The 26,672-nt window shown below is 45.7% G+C and overlaps 1 protein-coding gene across 2 annotated transcripts in view; it reads right to left on the reverse strand.

Annotated features, from left to right (window-relative positions):
* LOC309553879 (uncharacterized protein C2orf42 homolog) overlaps positions 1 to 26,672 on the reverse strand; it is an 80,024-nt gene that overhangs the window by 20,704 nt on the left and 32,648 nt on the right. For both annotated transcript variants that reach the window (XM_082255361.1, XM_082255360.1), the window contains exons 6-7: positions 17,308 to 17,415; positions 12,093 to 12,193 (exon numbers count right to left, since the gene is read on the reverse strand). In XM_082255361.1, the coding sequence (XP_082111487.1) occupies positions 12,093 to 12,193; positions 17,308 to 17,415 (209 nt within the window). The remainder of the gene's footprint in view (positions 1 to 12,092; positions 12,194 to 17,307; positions 17,416 to 26,672) is intronic.

Below are 26,672 nucleotides of genomic sequence, written 5' to 3' on the forward strand. Positions count from 1 at the left end.
TTTTGAAAACCATTTATTATACGTCGATCACATAAAACCCTAATAAAAAACATTTGCGTTTTTGGTTGTAACATGACAAAATGTGGAAAATTTCAAGGAGGTATGAATACTTTTTCAAGGCACTGTACTGACATGTACAGGAGGACTGGGACTGGAGACTGGTAAATAAAAAAAATAAAAAATTAAAAATTTGTAGGCCAGCCCAGAATAACCCCTTCTACTACTAGTGTCTCCATTTTTTTGGCAAAGCTGTACCAAGAACAATATCATAAAACACAGAAGGGTGGTATCTGTGGAAAATGAACCCCAAGAAACAGATTTTACCGCAAATACAATAATCCTATTTTTCTCATTCATTGATGGACAGAAGAAGTCCTATGTCAGGGGTCCCCAAACTTTCTAAGCAAAGCACCAATAAACCATCCTTCAGACTTTAGGGTGGCTAGAGTATGGCTGATGCAAGTAGGAAATGCCCCAGCGTCAATGGGAGTAAACTATTTCTCAGGCTTGGTGGTCAGTAGGAGTAAAAAAAAAACAAATTACAAAGCACGTGTGCTTAGTGGGAGGAGGGATTATGACCCATCATTGGGGTCAATGGAAGGAATGGAATAGTGTTCTATCATTGGTGTCAGCCGGAGAAGTAATGCCCCATTACTGATGTCAGTGAAAGGAATGGTGCATCAAGCTAGGGACTGCCTGATGATCAAATTGCCCCCCTGTAGAGCGTGTAATGCACGATTAAGAAAACAGGATTTTCAACTTACTGTAAAATTTTTTATATTGGGAGTACATTACAGGACACAAGGGAAGTGTTCAGTTGTGTACAATTATCCTGTCCCCTTTGCACACCAACAAACAAGAGGTTATAAGGACAGGCCAATATAATCCCTCCCCTCCCTATCAGGTTTTAGAAATAGAAAAGAGGGAGCTGTGTCCCGTAATGTATTTCAAGAAAAGGATTTTAGGGTAGATCGATTTTCTTAATCACCCTGGCGGACTGATTAGGTCAGTATATTTGAATGTCTGTTGTTTTATATTGTAGGCCTGTAATTCTTAGGAATAAAACCGTAAAAGTGAATAAAAATTATTAATAAATTAGATAAATATATTATTAATAAAAATGATCAATAAAAATAAAAGGAATAAAAAAACAGTAAGAGCCGGTTCACATAGGGGCGACCCGACTTGCCGGAGCGGCATGCACGGACTTCATATCATTTAAGTCAATGCAGGTCGCTCCGAGGTCGCCCCAAAGTAGTACAGGACCCTTTTTCTAAGTCGGAGCGACTTGTGTCGCTCCTATTAGAACGGGTCCTGTGCTAATCTATGGCAGGCGACCCACAGCGACTTGTCAGGCGACCAGGTCGCCTGACAAGTCGCCCCAGTGTGAACCGGCTCTAAAAGTGCAGGGCACTGGACAAAGCACTAGTGACAAAACTGAGGTGAAATGGTTTGATACAGTAATGCAATCCTAACAGATTACAATGTATCATGTCACGATTTGTGTACTTTTTTTTTTTTTGCTCGATTCCGCCACCCTGCATTGCAGCGCTTGCAGGGAAGGGAACCCAGAAGACGGATGTTGGTGTTCTATCAGAATACCACTACCTATAAGATTCTGAAACCAGAAGTGACGATCAGAAAAAAAAAAAAAAAAAAAAAAAAAAAAACTTACTGAGCATGCGCCATGCTTTTAACATGGCCGCTATGCATTCCAATAGCTTTCCTAATGTGACAGAAAACAAAGCAGCTGCGAACATCTTCTTACAACCACGCAGGTCTTGAATTTTAGATTTATTTTACCAGAAAACTGACCTTATAGACTGAATAACATAACAATATTACATTTCTATTATTATTGTAATACAGTAAATATAGCAAGTAACCTGCGAGTAGAAGGTGGCGACGTCCATGTTGGTACACCCAGCACTGCTCAGCGACAAACTGATTATATAGTGAAATAGACTATTTCATTCGCTCGCGGTTAAATAGTCTATTTCAGTAAAAAAGGTGAGTTTACTGCAAAAATAAGTCTGAAATTCAAGAGTTGCTTGGTTAACATATCTGCTGGTGCTTCGTGTTCTGTTACATTAGGAAAGCTATTGGAGCGCATAGTGCCCATGCACAGTAAGTTTTCTCTGCCTTCACTTCCGGTTGCAGAATCTGAAAGGTAGCGGTATTCTGATAGAACGCCGGCATCGGCCGGAGGACATCGGGGGATCGTATGGGCAAGGTAAGTATCACTACAGGGTAATCCCGAGTGTGGCTCAGTTACTGCTTTTGGTACTGAAAATGAACCCCGAGCCACACTTGGGATTACCGCCAGTGAGGCTAATCGTCTAATACAAGACACAGGAGAAATATTCAGGTACAAAGGATATCCAAAGACAGGCCAACTGAGTGGTGGACAATACAGCATACACATGATAACAGGCCCACGAGAACCAACAGCTTATCAGAGGGGCTTAACAGCTAACAGAGCCACCAGAAGAACCTTATGACTGAAACTGACATCAGCGAAGGACTGAACCTCCACCTGGTATCTTGAGGTCTGAGTATCACATCCTCCTGAGCCAGATCAGTGCGATGAAAATCACTGGCAGGCCCTCCTGCAGAGTAGGAGAGGAGGGTGTTTTAGGGGGAAGATGTCGTTCAGGTTGAACTGATCCCAAAGAGTCATCAGAGCATTTGCTGCGAAGGCTAGAGGAACCCTGGATCTGGAGACAAACCTGCTCACTTTGTGGTTGAATCTATAAGGCAGGAGTCCCCACCTGTGACAGAGGTCTTGAAGCAGCTTGGGCTTGAAAAGATCAGAGTCTAGATATTGACAACTGAAGAAATTTGCCTGTCAATTTTTCACACCTGAGATTTGCATGGCAGACAGGGCAGGAACCTAAAGTTCTGCCTAAAAAATAATCAGATCTGCTTCCTTATGAGCCACAGGATCGCATTTTCACTTATAGGTGATAGGCATGATTTGTCCAACTTAATACTGGTTGAATGCATTTGAGAGGTCAAGCACTGAAGGATCAACCAAATTGCCCCGAGTTTTAAAATATTGATCGGGAGAAAAGCGTCCTAAAACAAACAAGTCTTTGTACCCAGAGTGTATCCAATATTCTATAGGCTGGCATTCATTGTGAGAACCTTTCAAACCACTGGGTGCCAATCTGCCCCACACTGCCAGAATATTGAGTTGCAAAAGGTCTAGAGGCCACCAGCAGGTCCAAAACCCTCATGCAGTTGTACTACAGTCTTTGTGTGCTAACCTGACACATCAAAGTTCACTGGTTATTTGATGGTGTATGGTGAATATGTAGGATTCTAAAAATCACACTGGGTTCATCAAAGTTCTGATGTCGAATGTATGCAATACTTAAGTCGTTGGATGTAGGGTCTATATTGTGTACCTACATTTATCTAAACTAGTGCTTTACTAATATGTACCTATATATGGCATCAGGTTAGAGTCAAGGGGTCCTGGCTGCCACTCCCTCCCTGCTCGCCCAGGGGGTTTCCTGTATGTTTATGCCACACTTGCATAGCCTAAGGTTTGGACTACAAAGTTATGTATTTTTTTAAAACAGTTTAATAATATATGATGTTTTTTTTCTGTTTAGTCGCTACTGCAATTCTCCTCTTTGTCCTAAAGAAGCATTATGAGGGCTTATCTCCACTGCACACTTCTATTATTGTGATTAGCAATTCATTCAAGTGTAATTTTTGTTGTGATAGATACATGCAGTGGGTGGGTGGTTGTGTACAGACATTGGTTTTATGACCCAATAGGTCTTTGGTTTTTATATACATTTTTGTAATAAAATGTATGCATGATTTTACACTGTACCATGTGTGTGCCTTCCTGGGACAATAGAATGGGATTTTTGACTTACCGTAAAATCCATTTCTCTGATGTTCATTGACGGACATAGCTCCTCATCTTCTTGACTACATCGGTTATGCTGCCCCCTACGCAGGAAAGAACTTGACTAAGACTATGGGGCAGTCCCAGGGGGTATACTCCCACTCTCTGCTATAGGTACTCAGCTTGGTGAAAAGCAGTGTCAGAAGAAAAAAAAACAAACTCCATAGAGGGGTGGGACAAACTCCATAGAGGGGTGGGTGCTGTGTCCGTCAATGAACTCAAGAGCAATGGATTTTACAGCAAGTCAAAAATCCAATTTTCCCTTTCGTTCATTGACGGACACAACTCCTCATCTTCTTAACTACATGGGACGTCTCAAAGCAGTGTAAAACATGAGGGGTGGGAACAGCAAGAAAATATACTTCCCAAGGCTAACCATAGCCAACCAGGTAACATGGAGCTCAACCATAAAAAAACTAGAGCTCGCCTGAAAAAAAATTAAAAACACCTCAAAGAGAACCAAGTCCTCTTAACAGCAACCTGCAAAACCTTGCAGCCGAAAGATGCATCCACAGATGCCAACACATCTACCTTATAAAACTTTGTGAAAGTGTGCACCGACAAACCAGGTAGCCGCTTTACAAACCTGCATCACTGAAGCCTGATGATGGAAGGCCCAGGAGGTACTAAGCACCCGAGCAGAGTGCGCCTTAACAGAGAAAGGAGGAGCCTGACCCTTAATGGAATAAGCCTGAACCATAGTCTGATCCATCTGAAAATGGTCGCGCCAGAAGCAGCCCACCCTTTGTGAGGTCCATCGTGAGGACAAATAGTGAGTCTGACTTTCTAAAAGACTTCGTAGCTGCCAGGTACACCCTTACTGCCCAAACAACATCCAGGGAATGCAAGGCAATTGCCTCAGGATGCTTAGGCCTGGGACACAGGGAGGGCAACACAATGTCTTCACTCAAATGAAAATCAGAGACGACCTTTGGAAGGAATGATGGACATAGATGAAGAACCACCTAATCCCTGTGAACCACCAGGTAAGATGAACGACAAGACAGTGCTGCCAGCTCAGACACCCTGCACACAGAAGTAATAGCCACCAAAAAGGCCACCTTTTGGGACAATGTAAGCAGGGGAACCTCCCGAATGTTTTCAAAGGGAGGCTTCTGGAGAACTGACAACACCAAATTTAGGTCCCACGGAAGCAATAGAGACAGCACTGGAGGAACCAAGCGTCCCACTCCCAGGGGAAAGGTACGCACTAAGGAGTGTGTGGCCAGTCACCGAAAAGGAGCGAGGGTGAACCCTGAGAGATTCAGACCACTCAATGTACGTCTTCCAAGTACGATGGGAAATCTTCCTAAAAGTAGATATTCTAGCTCTCAACAGCATAGGAATTAGCGAGTCAGACAACCCTCTATCCTTCAGCACCTGGCTTTCAACAGCCAAGCTGTCAAAGACAGTGACTAAAGTAGGATGAAAGATTGGCCCTTGAGACAACAGATCTTTCCTTAGAGGAAGTCTCCAAAGAGCATCGGCGGCCAGCCATACCAAATTGGCGTACCAAGACCAGGGAGGCCAGTCTGGAGCCACTAGGATGACTGGAATCCCTTCTGCCTTGATCTGTCGCAGGAGTCTCGGCAGATGCTTGAGAGGAGGAAAAGCCTAAATCAGACGATACCGACTCCAAGGAGCCACTAATGCCTCTGTGGCGTCAGCTAGAGGATCCTGGGACCATGCCACAAACCTCTACACTTTCCCGTTGAGTCGAGAGGACAACAGATCCACCTCGGGGAGTACCCCACTGGAGACATAACTGAAACACCTTCGGATGAAGTGAACATTCCCTCTGGTCCAATGCCTGTCGACTGAGGTAATCCGCCTGCCAATTTTCCACCCCTGGAATGTGCACTGCAGAGAGGGCTGGAACTAATAATTCTGCCCATCTTAGAATGCCGGCTACTTCCCGAGCCGCCAGGACACTTCTCGTGCCCCCTTGGTGATTGACATAGGCCACAGCCATGGCATTGTCCGATTGAATCCGTACTGGACACCCCTGGAGATGACATGTCTAATTATCCAGGCAGAGTCTGATCGCTCGGAGTTCCAGTACTTTGATCAGTGACCTGGACTCTTCTAGAGTCCAGACCCCTGAGCACACTCTGTGCCGAGGACGCCTCCCCATCGGACAGGCTGGCATCTGTGGTGACGACCGTTCAGTACAGAGGAAGAAACAATTTGCAGTGACGAAGTGCCAGAGAAAGAAGCCACCAAACCAGGGATCCCCTCGTACTCTGGCTCAACAGGATCACATTGTCTAGAGACTAAGGATTCTTGTTCCATTTTACCAGAATCTCTTTTTGCAGAGATCTCTTGCGGAACTGTGCAAACGGAACCGCCTCGAAGGTTGACACTATCAGGACCAGTACCCACATGCAAAACCGAAGAGACTGTCTGCTGGACAGCAGAAGCAGATATGCCTCCTGCAATTTCTGAAGTTTTTCCAGAGGAAGAAACACTCTGGCTGAGGCTGAGACCAGAGTCAAACTCAGATAGTCCAGGCTTGTGGACGGAACCAGAGCAGACTTCTGAAGATGCAGAATTCCACCGAACTTCCTCAAAGTTCGCAGAGTAATTGTCAAGTTGAGGCGAAACCAAAAAGGGTAACGCCACAAACTGATAATGCTCCTCGCCCAGGGCAAAGCGGAGGAAGCGCTGGTGGCAGACACATATTGGGATGTGTAGGTAGGCGTCCTTGGTGTCGATGGAGGTGAGGAAAACTGGATTGATTAAAATTCTTGAAAACGGTCCGATGTCGGAACCGAGACAATCACCCCTTGAAGTAACAAGTCTTGCACTGCCCCAAAGAGATCCCCTAAGCGATCTGGGGACAAGTGCAGGTTGGAAGGGAAGAACCTGTCCGGAGGATATGATCGAAACTCGATCTTGTAGCCAGAGCGAATTACTTTGTGGACCCACTTGTCCTGTATCAGGGAGGTCTACGGATCCGGAAATCCGCAAAGACGTCACCCCCACCCCAGATACAGGTGAGGGTGCTCCTTCATGCGGAGGAAGCCTTGTCCGCAGGTCTGGCAGAACACTCTTGTGGCTTGCCGGACGAGGTCCTCTTAGAACCCCCAGCGGAGGCTCTGAAGGGCTTAGATTCCTTGTCTTGAGACCCTGAGGGATGAAAATGCCTCTTGTGAGTCGAAAAGAAAGGCCCCCATCTACGACGGGACTTCTTACCCTTAGACGCCTGATGAAGAAGAATCCTTTTTCCCCCTGTGTGGCCTTTGATGATGTCATTCAAGGAAGCTCCAAACAGACGATCCCCCCACAAATGGAAAATCGGATAAGGCCTTCTTAGAAGCCTGGTCCACAGACCAGCATTTCAGCCAGATAATGCGCGCAGGACCACCGCTGAGACAGACAGTCTAGAAATCAAGAGAGTCGCATCCAAAGAGGAGTCACAGACAAACTGTAGCTCTTGGACCAACTGATCCCCCAGCTCGGCAAAGCAGGGGGGAGCTATTCCCCCTTCAGGTCCCGGCGTAGAAGTTTTCCCACTCACCACTCCACCACTGTCATAGCTTGGGACACCAGGGCAACAGTAAATACCAGCCTAAGTGCCTCAGTGAACTTATGGCAGGTCAAGGCCTCCGACCTCCTATTAGCCGAATCTGAGAAGACCGGGGACTCTTCAACCAGGATTACGGTGGCTTTATTCAACCTAGAAACCGGGGAGTCCACTACAGGAGGAACTGTCCATTTTTTAAGGAGGGAATCCTCAAAGTGTTACTGCATTGCAAAACGCTTAGGGATTGCAAAGGTGCTTTTGGGCACCCCCACTGTTTTGTGACAATATTGTCAAAGAAGTCTTGAAAGGGGAACACCTTCGCCGCTTGGAGGACCTGTGGGTGTCAAAGGTGACCCTCGCCTCCGATGCTGCCTTAGTCGCATCCTCCATCTTAAGGGTTTCCCGCAGTGATACAATCAGCGCATCTACTAGCGCCTTTTCATGTGCGTCTAGAGGAGCAGAGGAATCATCCTCACCATCTGACTAAACAGGGTGCGTGGACGCAGACCCCGGAGGGTAACTCACATCCACGGTGGTCGAATCAGATTCTGGATCTGATGAGACAGAGGAAGGCAGGGGATGCTTTTTTGCAAGCCCGTTTGCCCAGGACCAAATCTACCTTGGACACCAATGACTCCAGGGCCGCCATAAGTGCAGTCAGTAGCTGGGACCCGGAGGGCCCGACAGCCTCTGGGAGGGGATCAGGTGGTGAATTATGCTCCAGGGACTCAATGAATGAAGAGGGGAACCCACACAAAAAACTGTAGAACACTGCAAGGGACACCCCACCGCACCGGCAGCACCACAAGGCCCAGCACAGAGCACTACCGTTGCAACAGCAGAGAGAGGGAGAGAAAACCCCACAAACAGACTCCCACCACTGGTCAGGTACTCACAGTACCGAACTAACGGCACACCATGCGGCGATCAGGAAGAGGAATATCCAGGGATCCGCACTAGGAGGGGCTCCCAGCACCGAATCACTGCCCATCCGGCTCCAAAAACATGGACACCGCTATTTTTAAAGGGAAACCACAGGAAAATGGCAGCCGAGGCTACACCAACACAGACGCCGATCTGTAGCATAAAAGGCTACAAGAAAATGGCAGCACCACATGGCAGCACGTGGCTCCTGGGGGGGCCCAGGGGAGACCCCAGAAGCTTGAAAACAATCCCAACAGGAAGGGGGGCCCTGGCAGGTGTCCCCACTAGGCCCATCCCCCTCCCAAGGTTTGATCGTTCGGTCGATTGCGGCGCGCTCCCACCCCCATCGCCAGCTTAACACCCCAGGCCGACCTAAAAAGATATGTCCACCCCAGGGGGGAGGGGGGATGTCCACCCCAGGGGGGGAGGGGGGGGATGTCCACCCCAGGGGGGGAGGGGGGGTTGTGGGCAGATGGGGGGCAAAGGCCTGCAGAAGACCACCGAGAAAGGGGGGGGGAGGAAGGGGAGCTAGAGGTACTACCATCCCAGGGAGGGGCCCACGTCCACCCCAAAACTCTCCAGGTGTAGAGGGGGACAACTACTTACAACACCAGTAACAGGGTAGGCCAACCCCCGTCCAGTGGGGCTATGTCGCAGCCGACCTAGCGCGGAGCTGCGGTCTGCACACGCTCACTGGTCAGACTGAGGGGACGCTCTGGATCTAGATTATCCAGTCCGTTGCCCAGTCCGGCACTTGATTGTAGACCTCTCAGGAACAAAATAAAAAAAAAAAAAGAAAAAAAAAAAATTAACTTAAAAAGAAAAAATTGCCAGGACCAGAGATCCCAGCAAGGAACTAGGCCCCTACTCCTGACTAGGCAGAATAAAACTGAGTAACTATAGCAGAGAGTGGGAGTATACCCCCTGGGATTGCCCTATAGGCGTAGTCAAGTTCTTTCGTGCCTAGTGTCCTACTCCTGTAGGGGGCAGCATAACCCACGTAGTCAAGAAGATGAGGAGCTGTGTCCGTCAATGAACGAAAGAGAAAGTCAGATTTTTTGTTCACTACATTTTTGGTGTATAAGGATATTTACAGGGTTCATACACATTTTTACCAATAAAATTCCATGACTTTTCCATGACTTCAAGTAAGTAAGCTGGGAGCCGGTGTCCCTTCAGGCGCTCGGGCGAAAAAAGCCAGCGGTCAGATTGGAAGCTGTCAAGCACGCAGCTGCAGACTGGTGCTTTGCACCTTTAGCGTGGCTAGACAGCGCTGCCTCTCCCATGTTCGAAATGTCAAACGTTTTACGACAGTGTACATTTAGCACGTCCCGGGTCCTGATCTTTCTCCAGCCACCTCTCATACTTTTCATCATGAAGCCATACATTTTTAAAGCTGCATTTCCCTGGCATTGCTACCCACTAACGTTAGCTGAAACTGTTACCCCCATAAAGTTAACTATTGTAATTTGACCAATATACTGGAGAAAGAAGATTAATGGGCGCTCCTGCTTGGGGATAAAGCTTCAGTTCAGGCAGTCATGAAGGTGCAGCCGGATTGGTGGATGCCAGATTGCACAAATATGCGGCGCTTACTCTTTGTAGGCCCAAGCTACAGTTCCACAAACAGGCAGAAAAGACAGAAAGGCGCCACTGTGGAGCAGATGCTTAATATTTTTATTGACACATTTTACACGGTGTAAGCGTCAATCTGCATAGGAGGTAGGCGTCTTCCGGGTCCGCGGTTTTTCCCTGAGACTGGCCAGCAGCAGCCGAGACCAGTTACCGCACCCCCGCGTCATCACGTTCTTGTGGCCCTCCGGTGACTATGCGCTTCACCGCTGCCTCGATCAGAAGTGAGTCCCTGATTGGTTCTCTAGTGCCATCTCTCGGCTGCTGCTGGCCAGTCTCAGGGAAAAACCACGGACCCGGAAGGACGCCTACCTCCAATGCAGATAGACGCTTACAGCATGTAAAATGTGTCAATAAAATTATTAAGCATCTGCTCCACAGTGGCGTCTTTCTCAATTCCATGACTTTTCCAAAACTTTGTGGGGTTCAGTCATTTTCCAAAACTTTCTGTCATGGACTTGCAATAGTTTGGCAAAGCCTACCTGTCCCATCATGTCTGTATTAGAGGTCAGACTGCACTTCTGGTTCCTTTTTATCACCTCTCCTTCCTGTTCCTGCCCCACCAAGGTCATCATAGGAAGTCTATATTAACCAGTGCACTGCAGGTCTGCTTTGCTGTTCAACAGTGTTAGTTTCCTGTTTCCCGTGTGCTTGAACTACTCTTCTGTGTACCGATTTTGGCTGGTCTCTGACAATTCCGGTTTGCCTGTTACCCTGACCTTTGGCCTGTCCCTTGACTACCCTTGTCTGCCTGTTACCCCGACCTCGGCTTACCCATCACCATTCTGTGTGTCCTGAGTGGCTCCTTCCCTTCTCTCCCTACGGAGCTTGACCTGGGGGACCCCAGGGCCGCGACCTGGGCCCAGCTGCAGCCAAGTCCATCCTCACCACTAGAGGCTCTGGTGAACACCTGCTGGGTCTTAGACTCCGCGCCCTGGGGAATCTTGGGCTCACGTTCCGGACCATCTGCAGCAGTCTGCTATTGGGTTCACTACCTTGCGCTGCGCCCCTGCCTCCAACAGGGTGCAGTTGTCACCTGGCCACAGGTGACCTGACACTTTCCCAGTCCTCGAAAGTGCCATTTCAAAATCCCATGACTTTTCCAGGAATTTCATGACCGTACGAACTTGGGATATATAAATGTGGCACCTGAGTGGCCCTTTATAAATTCTGATAACCTGAAACAGTCTGAAAGGAGGAGAGAGCATAGCAGCAGATGAACTCATCAGTGTGCAGCTTCTCCTTTTTAGTCCTGACTAGCCACAGCAAGAGCTGTAAGGTCTCTTGCCTTGCCAAATAGGGCTGTGCTGTGTAAATCTTAGAACAGGATGCACAGAGACAAAACATGGTTTGGCAAGTAAAATAGCACCCGTGTACTGTATGCATTTTATCTGTGTTTTTAGTGGTTTGCTCAGTTCAACTTTAAAGGAAACCTGTCATGATCTCTCTTGGTGGTTGCTTGTCTGTCATTCTGATGCTTTTGTGCCAGTACTTTGAGTCATCTTATGTTTTGGGTCAGTGACTGAGAGGTAATGAAGCTAATCACAACCAAGCTATTAGAATTTTTAAAAAGGAGACAAGAAATGAATGCCTACACATTTCTGTCTGTTACAGAGGCAGTTTGTGACACCATTTGGTAAATAGAAGGTGAATCTGTCTGCTTTTTTTCTTTCTTTCACTAGTTTTCAGTGTGGGCAGAGACAAATGTAATTGAGGGATCACCATTATCCACCTGTATTTAGGCTTATAATTAAGTTTCACAATCACATATAACTCTAATGTTGTGCTGATGCCTGGCACTGGGTGTATACTAACCTATAGTTATCATTCTGCAGTTTAGATCTACGTAATAATTATATACTCCTCCAAAAAGAATGAAAGGAGAAAAATACAAATCTTGAATTCTCTCGCTCATGTTCACACGCAGATAAACATCACACAAAAATGAGCAAACAGCTCATACAGGAACAAGGGGAATTTCTGATATAAACACATGTAAGGAGACAGAGGAGAAGTTACTGGGACTCCCATCTCTATACATTAGACATCTTCCTTAGCACTAGTATCGTATGGGTGGACACTTACCTCTGGGGTGTCAAAGATCTGCTTCACATGTAAAATGTTGGTTATGTGCCAGGTGTATTTGGAGAAAGTCCCAAGCGGGAGGGCATCTTTCCTCACAAAAGCTGAAAAAATACAAAATCCTCTAATTGCTGCTTTATGGACTTGTCAATTCAATTAGAAAAAATTAATTTTAGTGCACACAAACTATATATACATATATACAGTATCTCAGAAAAGGGAGTACACCCCCCACATTTTTGTAAATCTTTTTATGTGACAACACTGCAGAAATAACACTGCTAAAATGTAAAGTAGTGAGTGTACAACTTGTATAAATTTGCTGTCCCCTCAAAATAACTCAACACACAGCCATTAATGTCTAAACTGCTGGCAACAAAAGTGAGTACACCCCTAAGTGAAAATGTCCAAATTGGGCCCAATTAGCCATTTTCCCTCCCTGGTGTCATGTGACTCGTTAGTGTTACAAGGTCTCAGGTTTGAATAGGGAGCAGGTGTGTGGTGTTATCGCTCTCACTCTCTCATACTGCTCACTGGAAGTTCAACATGGCACCTCATGGCAAAGAACTAAGGATCTAAAAAAAAAAAAAAAAAAGAAGAATTGTTGATCTGCATAAACATGGCCTAGCCTATAAGAAAATTGCCAAGACCCTGAAACTGAGCTGGAGCACGGTGGCCAAGACCATACAACGGTTTGACAGGGCAGGTTCCACTCATGCTCATATATGTATATAATATAATAATATATTATAATGTCACATCCAGAGGTTGTCTTTGGGAAATAGATGTATGTCAGCATTGCTACAGAGGTTGAAGGGGTGGGGGGTCAGCCTGTCAGTGCTCAGACCAAACGCCGCACACTGCATCAAATTGGTCTGCATAGTTGTCCCAGAAAGAAGCCTCTTCTAAAGATGATGCTCAAGAAAGCCCGGAAACAGTTTTTTGAAGACAAGATGACCAAGGACATGGATTACTGGAACCATGTCCTGTGGTCTGTTGAGACCAAGATAAACTTAATTTGGTTCAGATGGTGTCAAGCGCGTGTGGCGGCAACCAGGTGAGGAGTACAAAGACAAGTGTGTCTTGCCTACAGTCAAGCATGGTGGTGGGAGTGTCATGGTCTGGGGCTGCCTAAGTGCTGCTGGCACTAGGGAGATACAGTTGAGGGAACCATGAATGCCAACATGTACTGTGACATACTGAAGCAGAGCATGATCCCCTCCCTTCAGGGACTGGGCCGCAAGGCAGTATTCCAACATGATAATGACCTTAAACACACCTCCAAGACTACCACTGCCTTGTTAGAGAAGCTGAAGGTAAAGGTGATGGACTGGCCAAGCATGTCCCCAGACCTAAACCCTATTGAGCATCTGTGGGGCATCCTCAAGCGGAAGGTGGAGGAGCGCTAACATCCACCAGCTCCGTGATGTCGTCAAGGAGGAGTGGAAGAGGACTCCAGTGGTAACCTGTGAAGGTCTGGTGAACTCCATGCCCAAGAGGGTTAAGGCAGCGCTGGAAAATAATGGTGGTCACACAAATTATTGACACTTTGGGCCCAATTTGGCCTGTTTTACTTAGGGGTGTACTCACTTTTGTTGCCAGCGGTTTAGACATTATTGGCTATGTGTGAGTTATTTTGAGGGGGACAGCAAATTTACACTGTTATACAAGCTGTACACTCACTACTTTACATTGTAGCAAAATGTAATTTCTTCAGTGTTGTCACATGAAAAGATATAATAAAACATTTACAAAAATGTGAGAGCAGTGTACTCACTTTTGTGAGATACTGTGCATACACACACACACACACACACACACACACACACACACACACACACGGTGGGTATAGAATATAAAAGAATCACCCCCCCCCCCCTTTAAAATAATCACATTTTGTAGCTTTGCAGCCTGAAATGAAGACAGACACTTTTTATGTTTATCCACCTGTATCTACTTATAACATTAACACCAACATGTCTGAAAAAAAAATAAAAGAAATTCAAAACAGAATCACTGAGTTGGAAAAAGGATCACCCGCTTGTGTCAGTATTTTGTTGAACCACCTTTTTTTTTTTTTTTTTTTTTAATTACAGCCTTGGGTTGGGTTAGGTCTCTACTAACTTTGCAATATTAGCACACTCCTCTTTGCAGAACTGCTCAAGTTCAGTTAAATTTGATGGGGACCGCTGGTGGACTGATGTCCTCAAGTTATTCCACAGGTTTTCAATGGGGTTGAAGTCTGGGCTCTGATTAGGCCATGAAAAGACTTTCACATTTTTCTCCTTCAACCAATGTATAGTCATTTCTGCTTTGGGTCATTGTCACGTTGGAAGATAAACCTTCTTCCCATTGATAACTTCCTGGCAGACGGCAGCAGATTTTCCTCAAGAATGTGATGGTATTTTGCCCCATCTATTTTCCTTTTACCCTGACAAGTGCTCCAGTCCCTGCTGCATAGAAACCCCCCATACCAGGATATTACCTCCTCCATGCTTTACTGTAGGAATGGTGTTATTTGGATGCTGAGCTGTATTGGATTTCCACCAGACATATCGTTTTGAGTTATTTGGCCTCCACACCAATTTTTTTTTTTTTTTATATCCAAACAAGAACTTTATTCAATTAACAACAACAACAACAACAGCAATCCAATGCCAGTGTTACAAATCATCAAATACATGTATACACATAATCAGAATCATGACATCCCATCATATATCAACATATACACGTCTCACCCCTCTGCATCTCCACATATGGTAGATCCATATGCTGCTTTTTGTCCCAGATATCCATCCGGTAAATATGCAGCCTTAGGTGAATACAAGGTTTTAAAGAAATCGGCCAAATCTCTCAGGATTTTCTCAGGCATTCTCACCAAGGACCCCGTCCGGGACCTAGTTGCCCCGATAATGGGTGAGCGTTGGTGAGAGGAAGCTATTCTTGCCAAGAGACGGCTAGTTTTTTCATCTTCCTCAAAGAACTCCTGTTTGGAGAAGAACTGCTTCTTCTCGGCCTTCGAGGTCAGCAGATGCTCATAAGCAGACTTAGCCGCCCACCAAGCCTCCCAAGCTGAGTCAGAAGGGTCTGAAGCTTATTGCTGTTCCAGATCCAACACCCTAGGCTCCACCTCAGCAATCAGCAACCAAAGCAGTGGAGGACCTCTTCACCCTAGACATTTCAGCAATCAGTATTCCTCGCAAATACGCCTTGAAGGCCTCCCAACGAAGAACCCCAGAGTCAGAATGATCCTGGAATAAGTAAAAGTAACTTATATGTGTGGTTAAAGTGGTAGGGGAGTCGAAGAGCTTTAGCCAAAATGCATTAAAATTTCCATGGGGCTTTGCTCAGGGTAGTTTGTGGGGCCACCAGTAGGTGCACCAATAGAGGGGAGTGATCCGATACACAACGTGTGGAAGCAAGGAAGGGGTGCTCATTCCAAGATCTATTCTGAATAAGGTACCATAAGTCTTAGAGAAACAGGAAAATTGCTTAATCCCTGGATTCCTGGCTTTCCAGACATCCACCCAGCCCACCTTCCGTGCCAACGCCGCCAAGGGAGTACCCCTGGAAGGCAAAACACGAGGGACCGGGTGTCTATCCAGAGAATGATCCATACAACAGTTGAAATCCCCAACCACCAGCAGCGGGACATTTGGCCTCGCGTCCACAAAGGCGACCAGAAGCCGAAATACCGCCACAGAAAATGGACGGGGGGGGGGGGGTGAAGATACACACAAGCTAAAATACATTTCAAATGACCAATGCGGCAATAAAGAAGAACAACATAGCGACCTTCCTTGTCGATTTCACTGTACTGTTCAGTTCCTGGAAGTCCAGGGCATTGTGAACCAGAGCACGGACACACCTAGAAAAGGAAGTATGAGTTGAATGATCAGCTCTACCCACCCATCTGTAATTCAAGAAGCTCAATACATCTGAAGTGAGGAGAGTCTCCTGAAGACAGATAATGGCAGGTTGCAACCTTCTAATACACATAAATACCATAGTTCGCTTCAGAGGGGAGTGAAGACCCCTAACATTCCATGAGATTACCGGAACCTTCGCCATGTAGATAGGTTAGTCAGCATTTGCACCAAATGCCTTGAACTTCTTCTAGGAATTAATAAAGCCTTAGAATTGTGTTTTTGTATCCATCTCCTGACTTGTGATTGTCCACAACTTTATCCCAGAGATTGTTTGACAGTGCCTTGCTACCTATAGTTGATTGTTTTACTTCACTTGCACTACCAGGGACTGAAATGCTCCAGGAAAGCTCTTTTCATGTTGAGCTAATCAAAATCACCACAGCTGATCACAGTTGACAGTCAAATGGCTTTGTGTGCCATTGAGAATAGCTACACCTGATTGAGTTTACAAGTCACTTTTAGGATTGGGTGAGCCTTTTTCCAACTCCATGATTCGGTTTTTGAATTTTTATTTATGACATGTTGGTGGTATAGATCTCTCACTTGGATGTTATAAGTTACACTGAGTAAACACAGCTGGATAAAAACAAAAACTGCAAAAACTGTGTCTGTCTTAATCTCAGGCTGAAAAGCATCAAAGTGTGATTTTAAAAGAGGGGGGTGATTCTTTTCTAAACCCACTGTGTTATCTCAAGATTCCAAATTGCACGCCTGTAAAAAGGAAAGGTACCTCTAATTATCCATATACAATGTTTTAACGGCCTTCACAGCTCATCAGTTTAGAGTTAACAGTAAATGATAACTCAGGAATTATTGCTCTCACTCCAGTGTGCTAGGCCATGATGGTCCCAGGCACCCAGGAGAGAAAGATAATCCTGAGTCACTTCTACTCGAAAGCCAACAGCTGTATGTAATCAATATAGCAGCCAGGAAAATGTAGTAAGTAGTGCTTATATTGCAGCAAAAGGATTAAAGTATTTTACCTAAACTTATGGCTTAATTGTTTTTAGTGAGGCAACATTTTTTCGATGGAAATATGGGTTTGTTAAACAACCAATATGCTGTGACAGAATCTCTGTAGTATTTAAAAAAACTTCAGCCCTATAATGGTATATATAATAATAATCTAAAAAGGGCAAAAAAAAAAAAAGGCTCTAGAAGAGAAATAGTTAAGAAAGAGAACTAGAACTAGAGAAATGAATTGCCAAGCATTTGGCTGGTTTTGGAGAATGATGCAGTATTCCTAAATCAGAAGTACACCTGTAAGCATTTATAATAAAATGTACCTGTAGTGCAATTGGGAAGCCGCATCCTTGCATTGCCCATGGACAGTCTCTGTGAGAGCGCGTCAAAGAAAGACTGAGGAATGTGAAATACTAGAGGCTCCGGTTTACCTGCAGAGAGTGTAACAACACTATTAAACTGTGACACAAGGTTATACTTATATAAAGGGGAACTACTATGCAACTTTAGTGGTATATTTATCAAGTAAGAAACCAACAGAATTGTTTAGCAACCAATGGTTTTGCAAATATACATGTAATATTTGTCACTTCATTTACAGCAGATAAATACAACATATGTTATTGTATTTACAGTAGATTTCCACATAAAAGCATATCTGCATATCTTACAACAAATAAACTAAGAGCATTTGATGCATACACAAGCTGAGGTCTTCCGCAAACAACATTATACAACACTATTATATTATAAGCTGAAAAAAGCATACAAATGCTGTACGAACATAAAAAAAAAAAAAAAAAAAAAACACACACACACCCACACAGAAATACCACAAATCAAGTTAAAATAACAAATTAAATAAAATCGGTAGCAATTGGTTAGAAAGGACCTTCATCATCCTTTGAATGTACACACTGTCCCATACCTGCAGAATACCTGGAGCACATTGTTGGAGCGGTGCAGTTTTATCAGCATCACTATTTAGGTTAGCTTAATGAGATAGAATGTCCTTCATGTGCATGAACCAGTGAAGGTCACAAAAACCAGTAATTGGCATCCACAATGACAAATGAGTTTGAGTATTTGTACAGAAATTACTTTTGCCTGTCTCTCCGCTGACATTGGGGAGGTGAAGGTCAGGCTTACTGCACAGCGGCACTTCCATTAAAGCGGTAGTAAAGTCCACTTTGTGATTTTTAAAATCAATCTCTCCTAAATGTGTACCATTAGGAGAATATTCTCTCTTTTGGCAGCCGGTGACATCACTAAGGCATAAAAAATGACAAAAAATTACTCCCAGCGCAAACCGGAATATATAAAGTAACTGGTGCCAAAATTCTTGTGTAGGTGGGTGAAAACTGTGCAATATTGCAAATAAATAAATGAATAGTAAATTAATAAATTAAATAATCCATTCTAATCTGAATCATACAGTGCTGTGAAATCAAGTGCAAATACATATGCGTGATAGAAGGCAAATCAATATACCATACAATGGTGCATAAATAATTTAAATATGAATAAATAAATAAAGTTCCAAAAAAGTCCTTAAGCAAGTAGCCAGTGAAGGTGCAATGTGCTTAAGTGCTCTTTATTGTACAAACCGGTGACAATCCGTGCCAAAAAGATAAGGTGCAATGGTGAGGGGGTCCACTCCCCGTGGATACTTCCACTTACCAGACTGCCAGGACCCCTTAGCAATATTGCATGTGGGTCAAACGCACTTAGTCCGGTGTGGGTCTTTTCCTTTGAGACTAGTCTTGTGGACTCCAATACCCAATCTTTCCTCAATAAGCCAAAGAATGTGGGACCATAGGAGGGAAAAACTCAAGATAGTGTAATCCCGTTTCATAAGCTTTATCAAATAATGCAGAAAAAAACTCACATTTCAGGAGTGATAACAAGCCTTCCAAGCAATTTTCGGCTCACGTTTGAAGCTTACGTCACTTCCGGTCTCGGTGGAACACTAGCCGGGACCAGCGCAACCCGTGCAGTTACCGCAAGTCCGGAAGTCCTTTCTGCATAGGAGATTGTATCTTCACTGAAGGCTTGTTATCACTCCTGAAATGTGAGTTTTTTTCTGCAATATTTAATAAAGCTTATTAAACGGGATTACACTATCTTGAGTTTTTCCCTCCTATGGTCCCACATTCTTTGACTTATTGAGAAAAGATTGGGTATTGGAGTCCACAAGACTAGTCTCAAAGGAAAAGAAAAGACCCACACCGGACTATGTGCGTTTGACCCACATGCAATATTGCTAAGGGGTCCTGGCAGTCTGGTAAGTGGAAGTATCCACGGGGAGTGGACCCCCTCACCATTGCACCTTATCTTTTTGGCACGGATTGTCACCAGTTTGTACAATAAAGAGCACTTAAGCACATTGCACCTTCACTGGCTACTTGCTTACGGACTTTTTTGGAAATGTATTTATTCATTTATTCATATTTAAATTATTTATGCACCATTGTATGATATATTGATTTGCCTTCTATCACGCATATGTATTTTCCCTTGATTTCACAGCACTGTACGATTCAGATTAGGATGAATTATTTAATTTTTTTAATTTACTATTCATTTATTTATGTGCAATATTGTACAGTTTTCACCCACCTACACAAGACACATTTTGGCACCAGTCACTTTATATATTCCGATTTGCGCTGTGTGTCCTTTGTCATTTTTTAATTACTTTTGAACAGCAGCATTTTGGATTGAGGGTAAACATCATACATCCATAGCGCAGTATTAGTACACATTTTTGATCACTAATGGGCCATACACACTATAAGATTTTCTGAAGACTTTTTCCTTTAGACTTACCAAAACCATATAATAGGAGGTCAAACCTAAGCACTTTCAATTTGTATGCAATCTGGCAGGCCCTTGCACTACATAGAAAAGGTAAATCTGAAGGAAATCTAACCACAAAAGTTGGATAGTGTGTATCCTGCTTTAGGCATACCCATACGGTTCCTTCAGAGCGCTGTGCGTGGGAGTGACAGGATCGCGGCTCAGCCATTGACGGTGCCAGCGAACCCGGAAGGAAGATCAGGTGAAGATGGGAGCCGTGTCAGAGGTGACAGTGCACTGCTGGATGGCTTTGTTTTAAGGTAAGTATTTTATAATGTGCTAGTATGCGATGCAAGGGAATTAAATTTTTTCAATGCCGCGGTTTACTAACGCTTTAACCACATACTACCGCTTTAAGCACAATAGCTTTACATTTCAATTTCCTACAGCTGCTGGGCTGAAAGAAAAGCAGTACAAGATGCTTATTTATGCAGTGCTTCATTTTGCTACAGTACGCCAGAAATAAGCTAGAGATTTCCTGCAATAAAGCCTACTGTATGTGTTAAGAGCTGTACACTATATTTGTTCACATATCTCTGCCATTTTTAGTCAGATACATAAAAAAGCGGAACTTTACACATAACATACATTCCACATTAATAATTATGCTACCTAAATCAGTGCTGGAGGCAATGTGCTGTTAATTGCCTCCAGCATTGCTCCGGTTTCTTCTCGTTGGATGCTGCCATTTTGTTGAAGCCCAGAGCCACTGAACAGCAGTAAACCATAAAGCAGAACTAAACCCATCAAATTAGGGGTTTCAAAAATCCAATTTTATTTATTTTTTTTACTTACTGTAAAATCCATTTCTCTGGTGTTCATTGACGGACACAGCTCCTGATTGTTAAACATTGGGTTATACTGTCCCCTACAGGAGTAGGACACTAGGCAGGAAGAAGCGTGGACTATGCCTATGGGCAGCACCAGGGGGTATACACCCACACTCAGCTATAGGCACTCAGTTTTGTTACAAGCAGTATCAGAAGAAAGCCAACTCCACAGAGGGGTGGGTGTTGTGTATCAAACATCAGAGAAATGGATTTTAATGGTAAGTCAAAAATCCCATTTTGTCTTTCGTTCATTGATGGACACAGCTCCAGATTCTTCTTAACCATTGGGACATCCCAAAGCAGTCTCAAACATGAAGGGTGGGAAAACAGCAGAAAAAAATTCCCAAGATGAACCATAGCCAACCAGGTAACAGAAGCTCAACCAAACAACTGGAGCCCACCTGAAAAAAACAACACACCCTCAAAGAGGATCAGGTCCTGATGATTAGCAGCCTGCAAAACCTTGCGGCCAAAAGAAGCATCCACAGATGCCAACACATCCCCTTTATAAAACTTTGCAAAAGTGTGCACCGACGACCAGGTGGTCACCTTGCAAACCTGCGTCACTGATGCCTGATGACGAAAAGCCCAAGAGGCACTAAGCGCCCTAGTAGAGTGTGCCTTGATAGAGAAAAGGAGGAACCTGACCCCTGATGGAATAGGCCTGAACCACCGTCTGTCTGATCCATCTGGAAATGGTAGCAAAGGAAGCGGACAACCCTTTTTGAGGTCAATCCGTGAGCACAAAGATAGAGTCAGACTTCCTGAAAGACTCCGTAACTGCCAAATTATCAAGACCACATTACAAGGCATTCCTTCGGATGTTTAGGTCTGGGACACAGGGAAGACAACACAATATCTTTATTCAAATGAAAATTAGACAACCTTTGGAAGGAATGACGGACAGGGGCGAAGAACCACCTTATCCCTGTGAATCACCAGGTAAAGTGAACGTCAGGATAACGCCGCCAGTTCCGACACCCTGCGTGCAGAGGTGATAGCCACTAAAAAGGCTACCTTCTGGGACAGCGTAAGCAGGGGAATTTCCCGAATATTTTCAAAGAGAGGGCTCTGTAGAGCTGAAAGCACCAAATTAAGATCCCAAGGCGGCAACGGAGCCAAATTAACCAAATGTCAGACAACCTGAAGAAAAGGTGCGCACGAGGGAGTGTGTGTGGCCAAAGGTCGTTGGAAAAAGACTGCCAAAGCCGACACCTGGCCCTTGATGGTACTCAAGGGCAATTTTTGTTCAACTCCCATGCTAAAGGAAGGTCAAGATCCGAGCCACAAGAAGGAACGAGGAAGACCCCAAGACACCACACAATGTACATCTTCCACGTACGATGGTAGATCTTCCTAGTGGTAGATTTCCTAGCTTTCAACAGTGTAGGAATCACTGACTCAGATAAACCCATATCCATCAGCACCTAGCATTTAACAGCCAAGCTGTCAAAGCCAGTGCCTGAAAAGGAGGATGGAAGATCGGTCCTTGGGACAACAGATCCTCCCTGAGAGGAAGTTGCCAAGGAACGTCGACGACCAGCCGCACCAGATCGGCATAGCAAGCCCGGCAAGCCAAGTCCAGAGCCACTAAGATAAACAGAATCCCTTATGCCTCTATCCTGCGTAGAAGTCTGGGCAGAAGCTTGAGAGGAGGGAAGGCGTAAATCAGCCGATACGGACCACGCAGGGCCACCAGCATGTCTGTGGTGTCCGCCAGAGGATTCCTTGACCGAGCTACAAACCTCTGCACCTGTCTGTTGAGCGGAGATGCCAACAGATCCACCTCAGGGCTACCCAACCAGAGACAAACCTGATGAAACCCCTCTAGATGAAGGGACCACTCCCCTTGGTCCAACGCCTGCCAACTGAGATAATCCTCATATCAATTTTCCACCCCGGGAATGTGTACAGCTGAGAGGGCTGGAACGAACCGTTCTGCCTACTTTAGAGTGCCGGCTACCTCCAGAGCCACCAGGACACTTCCTGTGCCCCTCGGTGATTGACATAAGCCACTGCCGTGGCATTGTCCGATCGAATGCGTACTGGACAACCCTAAAGACGATCGGTCCAATGATCCAGACACAGTCTGATCGCTGAAGTTCCAAGACATTTAATCAGTGGTCTGGACTTTTCCAACGTCCATATACCCTGAGCAGATTGCTTGCAGAGGACACCTCCCCAGCTGGACAAACTGGTATCCGTGGTGACCACTGTCCAATACAAGGGGAGGAAGGATTTTCCCAGCCGAAGCTCCGGAGAACGAAGCCACCATATCAGGGACTCCCTTGTTCCACGACTTAGCCGGATCGGATTGTCCAGACACTGCGGCGTCTTGTCCCATTTGGTCAGAATCTCCCTTTGCAGGGACCTCGTATGGAACTGTGCAAACGTAAACACCATTAGGTCCAGCACCTGCATGCAAGTCCAGAGGGACAACCATCTGTTGGACAGCAGGAGGCGAATTGCAGCCTGCAATTTCTGGAGTTTGTCCAGGGGAAGTAGCACTCTGGCTAAGGCCGAGTCCAGAGTCAGGCCCAGATAGTCCAACTTCCTGGACGGAACCAGAGCTGAAAATACAGAATTCAGCCAAACTCCCACAGAGTTCGTATTGTGATCTCCAGGTTTTTTACCAGAGCAGAAGGAGACTCTGCTCACAGAAGGAGATCGTCCAAGTATTGCGATCCCCCCATTGGCGTACCAAAGATAGCACCGGGGCTAACACATTTGTGAAGACCCAAGGAGCAGAGGCGAGACCAAAGGGTAATGAAACAATTTGATAATGTTCCTCTCCCACAGCAAAGCGGAGAAAACACTGGTGACTGGCACACATTGGAATGTGAAGGTAAGCATCCACGATATCAATAGAGGATTCCATTCTGAACTTCTGTGCCCGCACAAAGCAGTCGGCGCCTTGAGGTCCAGGATTGGACACACTTTGCCTTCCTTCTTAGGGACTGTAAACAGGTTTGAGTAAAAACCCTGAAAACGTTCCAAAGTCGGAACAGGGACAATCACCTATTGAAGGAACAGGTCTTGTACCGCCCCAAAACAGGCCCTGTAAGCAGTCTGGGGACAGGTGCCAGTTGGAATGAAAAAAACCTTGCCGGGGAACAAGAGCGAAACTAATCTTGTAGCCGGAACAAATGACTTTGTGGAACCACTTGTTCTGCACCAGGAAAGTCAACGGATCTGGAAATCAGCAAAGCCGTGCCGCCACCCCTGATACAGGTGACGGCGCACCTTTATGCTGAAGGAGCCCTGTCCAATGGTCTGGAGCAGCCTGATCTTGGCTTGCCAGACCAGGTTCATTTGGATCCTCCTAAAGAGGCTCTAAAAGGCTTCGAGCCCTTGCCAGTCGACCCTGAGGGACAAAAAAAAAAAACAAAAAAACTTATGAGCTGAGAAGGAAGGCCCACGTCTGCGAAGAGGTTCCTTGCCCTTAGTAGCCTGCTGAAGAAAAGTACTCTTCCCCCCCGTGAGACCTTTAATGATGTCATCCAGGGTAGCTCCAAACAGGCGATCTTCTTGGAAAAGAAGATCAGTCAAGGCTTTTTTTGCAGTCTGATCCGCAGACCAGCACTTGAGCCAAAAGACACGCCGAAGGACCACTGACAAAACAGAGAGGCGAGCCATCAGGGGAGCCGCATCCAAAAAGGTATCACAGATAAACTGCAGCCCCTGGACCAGTTGGTCCGCCAGCTCGACAAAGGTCAGAGTGTACATATTGCCAGCCACAGTCTCCGCCTTCCGGTCCGCTGAAACCTTAAAGGCCAGGGACTCTTCTTCAATCATGGTTGCCTTGTTTATTCTGGAAACCGGAAAGTCCACCACCGGGGGCACAATCCACTTCTTAAGAAGAGACTCCTCATAGGGGTAACCCCTAGTAAAGCGCTTAAGAACCCCACGGGGACGCTTTGGTAGTCCCCACTCTTTAGCGACAAATAGTCAGGGAAAGGAAAACGGAATTTTTGTAAAGTCTTACCTGTAAAATTCCTTTCTCTGAGTCCTCCGACAGTCGCCGCCTCTTCATATTCGTCACATATGGGGTATTAGACTTTGCTCCGAAGGAGTAGCTAGGCAACAGAATATGTTAACATTAAAGCTTTTAACATATCCCACCCTCAAGGGGTGGTCCCCTCAGTCAATACCCTCCTACTTCCTGCAACCATATCTCAGTTTCAGTGGAATAGCAGTAGAGTATACAACCAAACCCCAAAAGAGGGGCGGGGGCGGCGACTGTCGGAGGACTCAGAGAAAGGAATCTTACAGGTAAGATTTTACAAAAATTCCGTTTTCTCTTACGTCCTCCGACAGTCGCCGCCTCTTCATATTCGTCACATATGGGGACGTCCCAAAGCAGTGCAAACATGAGGGGTGGGAAACGCATCCGCGCCGAAAAGCAACGCAGTCTCCGCATCAAAGATAACCTTACCAAAGGAAGGAAACCAGCTGGGCAACAGGAAAAACAAGTGCTCAACAGGAGCAACAACCCAGGAAAAGACAAATAACCAGGGGATAAAAAACTTATCCCAACAGCCAGAGGTCCCCAACAAGGGACCCTAGGGAATTGCCGCACTAAGAACCTTGCGGCCAAAGGAAGCATCCGCCGATGCCTGAACATCTACTTTGTAGAATTTTGTGAAAGTATGCACGGTCGACCAGGTCGCCGCCTTACACACCTGGGCTACAGAAGCCCCATGACGACAGGCCCAAGACGTACTCAGAGATCTAGTAGAGTGCGCCTTCACAGGCACAGGGGGAACCTTCCCCTGCAAGGCATAGGCCTGTTCAATGGTCTGCCTGATCCATTTGGCGATGGTAGAGGCCGACGCCGCCATGCCCTTCCGAGGACCCTCTGGAAGAACAAACAAGGAGTCCGCCTTTCGAAAAGACTCAGTCGATTTAAGGTAAACCCTTATCGCCCGAACAACATCCAAAGAATGTAATCTCACCTCCTTTGGATGTTTAGGCTACACGCACAGCGAAGGCAAGACAATATCCTCATTAAGATGGAATTCCGAAACACGTTTCGGAAGAAAAGAAGGATTAGGTCGCAAGACCACCTTATCCAAATGAACAACAGATACGGAGACTTGCAGGACAAAGCCGCCAGCTCCGACACTCTGCGAGCCGAAGTGATCGCAACCAAAAAGGCGACCTTTTTGGACAACATAGACAACGAGATCTCCCTGATCTGTTCAAAAGGAGCACGTTGTAACACAGATAGAACGAGATTCAAGTCCCAAGGGGGCAGAGGATCCCTCCTAGGAGGAACCAGATGCCGCACACCCTGAACAAAAGTGCCAACCAAGGAGTTGGAAGCCACGGGACGTTGAAACAGAACGGCCAGCGCAGACACCTGACCCTTTATCGTAGCCAGCGCCAAACGCTGATCGACACCCGTTTGAAGGAAGGACAGCACTCGGGAAACGTACGTGCGGGGAGAAAACCCCCTGGACTCACACCAAGCAAAATAGGCCTTCCAAGTACGGTAATAAACCTTCCCCGAGGAAGACTTCCTCGCGTTGATCAAGGTATGAACGACCTCTGGGGAGAGACCCTTCTCCTTCAGGACCTCGAGTCTCAACAGCCAGGCCGTCAAAGCCAGCGACTGTAAAGCAGGATGGTATATCGGTCCTTGAGACAGGAGATCGTCTCGAAGAGGCAGACGCCACGGGGCGTCGACCGCCAGATTCACCGTGCTGCGTTCCGAGTGTAACCTGCGAAGGAACCTGGACAGCAACTGAATCGGTGGAAACGCGTACATCAGCCTGTACTGATGCCACAAAAGAGAGAAAGAGAAGAAAAAAGAGAGAAAGAGAAAGAAAAAGAGAGAAAGAGAAAGAAAAAGAGAGAAAAGAGAAAGAAAAAGAGAGAAAGAGAAAGAAAAAGAGAGAAAGAGAAAGAAAAAGAGAGAAAGAGAAAGAAAAAGAGAGAAAGAAGAAAGAGAGAGAAAGAGAAAGAAAGAGAGAGAAAGAGAAAGAAAGAGAGAGAAA

The sequence above is a fragment of the Pelophylax lessonae genome (assembly GCF_965119305.1).
Source record: "Pelophylax lessonae genome assembly, chromosome: 4".
Lineage (NCBI taxonomy): Eukaryota > Metazoa > Chordata > Amphibia > Anura > Ranidae > Pelophylax > Pelophylax lessonae.